Here is a 9,919-nt window from a genome sequence, read left to right on the forward strand (position 1 = left end):
TTTCTTCTCTTGAATCTTGAATCTTGATTGAACAACTCTTTGATTCTTGATACTTGCTTGACTCTTGATTCTTGACTTGAATCTTTGACATCATCAAAATAAACTTGGAAAGCTTTGCTTCCACAATAATAACAACAGGGACCAAGACGACCAATTTACATGATTAAAAATATTTATTTATTATAAATTTAATTATATGAAAAATATTTATTTTCTGCATATATCTTGAAGGGATTCTTAGAGCGTACTTAACAACAAATTTTGAGCAAGGATCTTGAGCTCAAGATCTGGTCTTCAATAGATCTTCCACTAAAAGGGGAGCCAAGGTCTCCAGCATGGAGAATGGGGTCTTCTACAAGATCTCTAAAGTGCACATTTATCAAAATAAAATATTTTTTTACTCTCTCCCCCTAACAGCTTCAAGTGGGAACCAACGAGAAGGGGAAGAAGAAAAGAACATGAAGAGATGTAGGCCGTGGCGATGCTGAGGTAGGGGTGATGGCCCTTGCTGATGTTTAGATGATGGGCGGCGGCATTGAGCTATGCATAGCGACACCAAGGGAAGTGCGGCGGCACCGAGATGTGCAAAAAAAAGAAAAGAAAAAAAGGGGGGGGGTGCTCGTGGTGGTTAGGGACAGAGGAAGGGGAGGGGGTCATGGTGGTTAGGGGTGGAGGAAGACGAGGGGCGTAGTGATTGGGGGCGGAGGAAACATGAAGGGAGAGAAAGAGAAAAGGAAACATGAAGGGAGAGGAAGAGAAGAGAAAAGAGCAATGTGAAGGGGGAGAGGGGAAAAGAGAAAAGAGAAAAGAAAGAGGGGAGGAGGAAACGTGAGAATGTGTGGCTGAGAGTAAAGGGGAAGGAGGAGGGGATTGTGTGGCTAAGAGTGAAGGAAAAGGTGAAGAAAGGGTGAGGGTGAGTGTTGGTTGTTGAGTTTAGAGAAAAAAAATTAAAAACATTAAAAAATTAAATAAAACAAACATTGCAGGTAGCTCAAAAATTGAACATTGCCTTTCAATCACGACAAAAATTACCATTGCCTTTCAATCACTAGGCAACCAAAAATGCTATTAATTTTTTCAATTTATTTACAATATATGCTTGTTGAATGATTACTTCTTAGAAAATTCTACATACACATAGAGGCTTTTTCAACAAAGGTTTTGAATGCGAAAGTCGTTATTCCTTCAAACTGTAGACGCTGTCAGTAATCATGATCTGTATTTCCAAATGAGATTTGTTGCAATTGGTAGAAGGGATCTTTCACCATTTGCAGAAGTGCATTGCAGCAATTCGTATATTGACATACGGATCACTTGTCGGTACTGTCAATGAGTATGTTAGAATTATCAAATGCACTGCAATTGAATACTTAGAAGATTTTGTAAAGGGTGTGAATGAGATATTTAGGGATGAGTACTTGAGAAGCCCAAACAACAATGACATCAATCGCCTGCTACAAATTGGAGAGGCACACGGGTTTCAAGATATGTTGGGTTCTATTGATTGCATGCATTGGGAATAGAAAAATTGTCCAGTTGCATGGCAAGGCCAATATCATAGAGGTGATTATTGCAAACCCACAATAATACTTGAAGTCATTGCTTCACAAGACTTGTGGATTTGACATGCATATTATGGAGTTGCAGGTTCAAATAATGACATCAATGTCTTAAACTAATCGCCCGTGTTTAATGACGTTTTGCAAGGTCAAACTCCTCTAGTGCAATTTACAGTTAATGGAATCCCATATAATATGGAATATTATCTTACAGATGACATTTATCCTGACTAGACCACTTTTGTGAAAATCATCCCCATGCCATAAGGAGAGAAAATAAAGTTATTTGCAAAATGTCAAGAATCTGCGAGAAAGGATGTGGAGAGAGCATTTGGTGTACTAAAATCTTGATTTGCAATTATATGTGGTCCATCGCGAAATTGACATATCGATACAATGAAGAATATTATATTGCATAACATGATTGTTGAAGACAAACGAGATACATATAATGGTAATGTTGATATTGATTATGATCATACAGACGAAGAGATTTCAAACATTGACATATTTCGTGGTGTTCCTCTTGACTTTGTTACATACCTACAAACAAGACATTATATGCGTACAAGAGGAGTTAATCAACAACTTTAAATACATTTGGTGGAGCATATTTGGACACGTTTCAATCTAAACAATGATAAAATTTAATTTTTCTTGCTTAATGTTAATGTTTTGTATTTTGTTACTTATGCATGTTATGTATTTTAGGTCGATTTAACTTTAAGTCATAAATAAAAATTTAATTATCAAAATATTTATTTATAATATTAATTATTTAATAATTAAAATATTTATAATTAATTACTTAAATTTAATTTAAAAAAAATAATAAAATATTTAAGTAAAATCCATTGTAAGAAAAAAAAGTGACTTAAAATTTAAAATTGAGATTTATTATTAGAGAAAAAAATGAAATAAGATACATATCATATTATGAAACCCACTAAAATAGTTTTAAGATTTCAAAATGAATTGGATGGTTAAAGATGCCTTGGGAGGTTGTCCTAAAAACTACTAAAATATAACATTATAACGATAATAATCTCGAAGAATCTCTACACTTAATCTTCTCCATTTATTGAGGGGAGTACGAATCTGACCCTTGCCTCTTTGTTGACTATCTCAATCTCTTTCCCGAATTAGCCAAAAATTAGAGAGGAGCGTAATTTCTATCTCCTTCTGCTCCTTTCTCCCATTCTTTTCTTGGCTATTACAAACCCTAATTTTCCAAATCACATTCTTTCACTACTTATTTCTGCCTAACTTTCTTCTACCTCCTCTAAATCCACCCCATTCTGCAGCAACACATTGCTATCTCAATGATCCATTTGGTCCATACTCCACTTGGTTTTTTCTCATATTTCTCTTCATAAAAGTTTCCTCTCTTTCTTCTGCAGCGATCTATTTGTGCGTTGAAGGTGCGTGTTTTTTGTGTATTCCTTCAACCCAATTGAGAAAAAAGAGAGATTGGGCATTGCGGATTGATGGGGTTGTTCTTTTGAATCTGTATTATTCTTTGTAGGGTTTGTGTTTCTCTGTTACAGTGACTCTGTTGAGAGAACCAAAAAAAAAAAACGAATGGATTCTTGTGGGAAATCGAGCTTTTTGGTTCCTCAGGAGAAGGGTTCGTGCCCCTCAATTGGGTCAGTGTTTGATGGCTATTTGATCAAGAATTGTAGTCGTTTAGGAAATTCTTTCAGCCTGTGTGGTTTCAATGAGAATTTAGATGAAGAGACATGTTTTGAGATGATCAATGCTTTGTTAGGTGATTTGGATGATTCAGAGGAAGTGGTAATTGATGATGATGTTCTTGATCGGTTGCCAATGGATCCCTTTGGAATGAACATAACGGCATTCTCAGATTGGATTGGGGATTTTGAATGGGGTTTCCGACCTGAGGATGTTGAGTTTGGGGTGGATGAGACGCATGAAAAGATTGGTGATCATGATCATCTTCACTTTTTGGGTCTGAGTTGGGCTTGGAATGGCCCTGAGAATTTACAGCCTCATAAGGTTAATGCTAAGGGGAATGATATGTCAGTTTCTGGTGATGTTTTAAATGGATATCAAAATTTTGATGTGGTGTTTGATGAGGGCATTGTGGTCGATGGAAGCACAAGGGGGTTTCTGAGTGTTAGTCATGGGGACTATAGGGTTCAAAGCAGGGAAGTGGAGGAATTGCGAAACTGCACTGAAATTGAATGTGATGCTGAAGGAGGTGTTCCACATGATGCTTTGTTTTTTGTGTTGGGTTATCTAGGTGTCAGGGACCTTCTCTCTGTTGAAGGGGTTTGCAGATCCTTGTGTGACGCTGTTAGAGGCGATCCTTTGTTATGGAGGACCATGCACATTGATCAGCCATTAAATGAGAGGATTACGGATGATACACTAGTAAAGTTAACCAACAGGGCTCAAGGTACTCTTCAACATCTGGCCCTAGTGAACTGCTTATGGATCACTGACAGTGGTCTTCGGCGAGTTTTACAAAGTAACCCAAGATTGACGAAGGTTAGCATTTGTAACATGATCCAAAACCTAGCATGTATATATTTTTTTATTGCTGTTGCTTTAACATAAGAACTTATGCTAAGATGCTGAACCATGTTTATTCATATTAATCTCTTCCTTATATCAAATACTATACCAAGAATATATGTTTAAGAACTATGACTTTTGTAAGTGTGGTGCTTGTATATTTTAGGTTTGTATTTATTTGTTGTAAATAAATGGTGCCAATATACAATATCTTATCATGCCAAGGCCATGCAAGGCTCAGCTGGATTGTTAATTTTCCTTTAGCTTGTTATAAGAAACATAAAGATGAATGTGCTACTGTGCAAATGTGCTCTTCAGCTTCTGGTCTGTAATTGAAAAATGAATTGGTGTAGACCAGCCTACCATTTCCTTTGCAGTGTTTGTAAAAGCATGTTTTAGTCTATGTACATGATGCTTTGATAGCTTAATTTATGTTAAAATGATATATCTTGTAATTGACAGATTTGCATGTACCTTTTTCAGCTAAGTGTGCCAGATTGTATTAGACTCACAATTGAGGGCATCTTATTCCACCTAAGGGCTCTAAAATCATCTGGAAAACTTGGTATAAAGCACTTGCGAATTGGTGGACTTGCTGGTGTGTGTCATGTGACTGACCAGCAGTTCGATGAGTTGAAGGAATTACTGGATGCAAGCAAGTATTTGCAACAGGGAGACCAGAAGCCACAATTCTTTGGAGAGTATTCACATATCATATGTGAAGATGACCGTGCAATTGACATAGAGGTATGTCCAAGATGCAAGAAACTGAGACCTGTTTATGATTGCCCTGCCGAGAGCTGTCAACAGAAACATCAGGCTTCTCAGCTGTGTAGGGGTTGCACAATATGCATAGCACGTTGCATCCATTGTGGAAGATGCATTAAGGACTTTGATTATGAAGAGACATTTTGTTTGGACTTGCTTTGTTTGAATTGTTGGAATCAGTTCCTGCATTGTCCGGAGAAAGGAGGGAAGGAAGCTACAAAGTGTACTATTATTAGTCAGAGAACCATGTATCAGTTTTGTCTCTATGGCTAGGAGTGCCCCTGATCTGCATGATGATCTTTTGACATACATTGGATCAGAATCTGCACATTTGGCTGTCTGGTTTTTGATGTGCAAAACTGAGCTGAGTGTGCATGGTATAACATTTGGTTGTGGAGGTATTGAATTTACTCAACTGCTGAGCTTGAGTTGGATAATGTGTGGCTGAGCTTTCCTAAACTGTGATAAGGAAGAAGAAAAAAAGATTTTGGAGGGGAATGCAGGCTTCAATGAAATCACATTCATTGAAGTGAGAAGGAACAATGTATTTTATTTGATGCTTGATGTAGTGGTGATGCTGAAGAAGGGCTGTTGGTGCTTGCGGTGGATCTTTTTTCTGCTGTTCGTTGCATTGAGGAAAATGTAGCCATTGTTGGTTAGTGTGCTATTCTGCTTGTAATAAATAATCTCAAAGAGAAGCTACATTGTCAAGCACAGTGGTCTGGCATATCTGGGGTTCTAGGAGAATAATTTAAGGTTTTTCTGCAGCTGTAAAATGGCTAAAGCAATTTCAACCATTCTACGATGAATATACACTTCCCTGTTTTTTGGCTACACTTGTGATCTATCAATACACCATTGTCTTGTCAAGTACCATCATACGCAATAAGCCATCTGGTTCAATGAAGAGAGATTCCCCCTCCAATAATAAATAAATAAATGTACCTTTTCCCCATTCAATGTAAATACTAGTCTCTGGAAATTGAGCCCTTATCCCTTGTTGGTAGAAACGGTTGATGTTTGGCTCTCTATGATAAACAAAAGGGGAAGAAAAATTCCAAATTTTAGATGTTACTATTTGTTGCATTCCATGAGTTTCGTGTCTTTTACCTCCTTCATATATTGTCTTCTTTTGGTTCACGTGCATATGCTATACAACATGGGACATTTCTTTTCTCAAAAATGTGGAAGCAGGAAGTGTAGCATCTTTTATTTTCCATTTTTCATCAATCCGTGGATGAAGCATGGCCACATGTGTGTGTTCTGTCCTTTTGTCAGATATTCAAAACTTTTAGTCAATAATTTATATTTTATGGTTTTATGAATATCAAATTGTGTGTACCAAACACGCAAGATTATCTTGTAATTTGCCATCCAATGATCTTATTGCAAAAAGTTGCATCATCTATGCTACATTTATCTTTTGCGTAAGCTAATTGTGAGAATTGGACGATGTTGCAATGATAATCACTTATGTAGCGGCTTTCAGAATTCATTTTAAGAATCTACTGTACGTATACTATTGAATTTTGATATACTGCTTGCTTGTTATGTAATTTGGTTTGATATTATGCTTTCTACAGGTCCAGAATGATCCTTGCCTAAAAGATTATTGGATCTTGGAAGTGAAATGTGAGTTTTAAGTGTATGAATTTACAAGAACATTTTTAATAATGTAACTGGAGTGAGTTGTTATACATAATATTTTATATTTGTTGTTACTTTAAGTGTACCTAAATTGAAAATACATGTTGAGTTTGTGGGAAAATATTTGTATTTAATTTTCGCAGAATATATTTTTGGAGAGAAATGATGAACTTTAAGTATAATTACATCTTATATCAATAATTAGTCTTATAGTCGATTTAAAGAAAATTAAAGTTTATGAGAATACGGAAGTTACAGGAGAGCTAAAGGATAGTTAAAAAAACTTGAAGTAATTCAAGTAAATTTTTTTAACTGAACACTTTATATTCTAAATTGTATCTTGAGAGAAACCCACAATTTAATTTTTTAAAACCATTTCGACAGAACATTAAAATTTAAGATTTAAGCACACTAAATAATAGAAGTTGTCCTAATAAAACAATACACACATTTTTTATACTTCAATTCGAAATCTTTGGTTGTTAAAACAAATCTACGTGATTGGTGGTAATAATACGCACATTTAATAATATGCAATTTTCCTAATTTCTGCCAATAACTTGCACTAATATCTTTATCTACTTAAATAGCATTTACTTCCACAATATGATTCTTCCACAATATATTTATATACTTAAATAGCATTTACTTCGTCATCTTTGTTTAAAGCTTTAGCACTTTCCAATGTTATCAATCATAATTGTTTCTCTACACATTGATGAAAAGGATAAAACTTTTCTCCACACCTAAAACAACCGCTTATTTGTTTTCTCTATCACTTCATGACATATTATATGTTGCAAGCCTTTGTTGTTGTTTTTTTAGAATTCAATCCTCCTTTTTATCTCTGTGGAGTGTAGACATAGCAGAAGAGGATCCATTATCATTATGTGAAGAGTTTACCCGTAATTGTTTTTATTTTGTTCATTTCTCCAAGTATTGGACTTCCATTCTAATGAAATGACACTCTTTGCAAGCCTGGCTGCACCAAGTCGTTGCCAATCATTAGTTGCCCCTTATATTTTGTTGTTTTCTATGTGGCATTCAGCCAAGTCTTCTTCTGTGTCTCTTGCCAATTGCATGGTTTATTGATTCAAGTAGAAAATTTTATTGATTCACGCGAAGTTTATATTTATTGTTTAAAGGAGTATTGATAAATTTCGATGGACTTTGAACAGGAGAGAAACTTAATACCTACTTATGTATTATATAAAGAAGGTCTTGTGAAGTGTTGAAACATTCAGATTCAAGTCCAAGAGAAGAAAATAAGCGTGTGATCACTTGTATTGAGTGTCTCTTTTGATAGAATATTAATCATTGTCATTTTTCAGTAGGGTGCTTGGATTGTAGTGTGATAGATAATTTGGATTAAGCTTTCAAACTTACAATCTTTTTTGAAATAGTAAAGAATTTTTTAATGTTTTCGTGAATGTAGGTAAGAAGTAACAAATCACATAAATATTGTATATTCTATTAATTTTTTCTACAATGTATTTGTTAGGAACATCTTTCTAAAGTAGGGAAAATAGAATCCAGAAGTAAAAAATCACACACAACATGGGAAAATTGGAATAGTTTTCTTATTGCTGAAATAGAGAGAACAAACCAAGAGCCAAGGTATACGAGTATACCTCCAAAAGAGCTTTCTCCTTTTACACTGGCAATAGCCCATTAGCGGTATATTTCCAATCCCCTTCTTACTAAAGAGAGGACTCTTATTTATAGGTGTTATAATTCTCCAAATAACATAACTAACTAACTCTCTCCAAATAACAAAACTAACTAACTCTCCTATCCCTCTAAGTGGTTGTTACAACTTTTTGACCCTTTCCTTTTCCTACAAACCCTTTCTTGCTTCAGATTGTTGCTCGGACTCAATTCTAACAATATCTCTTCATTCCGAAACAACCTTGTCCTCAAGGTTGAAATTGGGAAACTGATTTCTGATGATAGAAACATCCTAGGTAGCTTCTTTCGAAAGTTTGCCTTGCCAATGCACCAAAACTTGAGGGATTTTTGTTGAAGAACCAAATAAGGCCCATAGTATCTTGCTGAGAGCTTAGGATGTAGCTTGGTAGGCATAAAGGTTTGTCTGTGAGGTCTGATCTTTAGATAAACCTAATCTCCTAGTTGAATCTGAGACATTTTCCTACGCACATTAGCCTAATGAGCCATCTGATTTTGAGCCTTTTGTACATGGAACTTTAATTGTTTCAACGGTTCATCTCTATCCATTAAATCTTGAACAACAACTTCTACGAGAGTTTTCCTAAGTACAAATTTAGCAAGGGAGGGTGGTGGTTTACCATATACTACCTCAAAAGGTGTGCAGTGTGCAACATTCTGGTAGCTAGTATTATACCAATATTATGTCCAAGGAATAAAGTCTGCCTAGGATTTTGGTTGTTCTGAACTGAAACATCTGAGATAGGTTTCTATGATTCTATTGAGCACTTATGTCTGCCCATTTGATTTTGGGTAATAGGTTGTGCTCATTTTTAAAGAAGTCCTTTGCAATTTGAATAATTCTTGCAAAAAATGACTCATAAAAATAAGGTCACTGTCGCTAACAATAGATATAGGCACCTCAAGCAACCAAATTATTTCTTTAACATCAACAATAGACCTAGCAAAGTATGGGTGCTTAATCACAATAAAATATCTATATTTGCTTAACTTGTCGACCTCTACTAGTATAACATCAAACCCTTTTGATTTTAGCATACCTACAATAAAATTCATACTAATTTCTTCCCAAATAGCATTTGGAATTGGCAAAGGTTGTAGTAAACCTGCTGGAGAGGATGCTTGATATTTACTTCTTTGGCCCACATGACACGCAACCACAAACTTAGTGATTTCTCCCTTTATTGGTATCCAATAAAGCGATTGAGTGATTCTTCTATAAGTTATGTAAATACCCGAGTGCCCTCCCATAAGAGAAGTCTGGAATTCTTGTAGTAACTTTGGAATCCACAATGAAGAAGCTAATAGGACCAACCTCCCTCTGAAGTATAATATGTCACACTCCAGGGTGTACTGAGGGTGTGAATCTAGATTATCCTTCAATTCTTCTCGGATTTTAGCCAACGCGGGATCCTTCTGAACTTCTTCATTAATTTTTGTTATGTCTTTCCAGAAAGGTCTAGAAATGCCCTGCAATTCTTTGTCTTCATCTCTTCTAGATAGAGCATCAACAACCTTGTTTGAAGCCCCCACCTTATACACAATGTCAAACTCATACCCCAGCAACTTGGCTACCCAATATTGTTGGTTGAGTTGTAATTCGCTGATCTAGTAGATATCTCAAACTTTTTTGGTCAATGTATATAGTAAATTTCTAATCCGGAAGATAAGGCCTCCAATGTTGTATGGCTAAGACAAGAGCCATTGATTCCTTTTCATAC

General features: G+C 35.6%; 1 protein-coding gene across 2 annotated transcripts; it reads left to right on the forward strand.

Moving 5' to 3' along the window:
- The first annotated feature begins 2,616 nt into the window (after positions 1-2,616).
- LOC100781553 (F-box protein SKIP14) lies at positions 2,617-5,951 on the forward strand. Of its 2 annotated transcripts, XM_014775526.3 has the most exons (3): positions 2,617-2,980; positions 3,085-4,070; positions 4,581-5,951. In XM_014775526.3, the coding sequence occupies exons 2-3, from the start codon at positions 3,141-3,143 to the stop codon at positions 5,136-5,138; spliced, it is 1,488 nt and encodes a 495-aa protein (XP_014631012.1). In that variant the 5' UTR covers positions 2,617-2,980; positions 3,085-3,140; the 3' UTR covers positions 5,139-5,951. The 2 variants fall into 2 exon arrangements, with proteins under 2 accessions (XP_014631012.1, XP_006579694.1); XM_006579631.4 differs by having other exon boundaries at positions 2,618-4,070.
- Positions 5,952-9,919: the final 3,968 nt, after the last annotated feature.

This window comes from Glycine max, chromosome 5 (assembly GCF_000004515.6).
Source record: "Glycine max cultivar Williams 82 chromosome 5, Glycine_max_v4.0, whole genome shotgun sequence".
Taxonomy (NCBI): domain Eukaryota; kingdom Viridiplantae; phylum Streptophyta; class Magnoliopsida; order Fabales; family Fabaceae; genus Glycine; species Glycine max.

Bases quoted from the DNA above. Each gene is read 5' to 3' on its own strand.
- LOC100781553 (XM_014775526.3), top strand. From the start codon at position 3,141: ATGGATTCTTGTGGGAAATCGAGCTTTTTGGTTCCTCAGGAGAAGGGT. The intron at 4,071-4,580 runs GTTAGCATTTGT...TACCTTTTTCAG, and splicing joins GTAACCCAAGATTGACGAAG to CTAAGTGTGCCAGATTGTAT.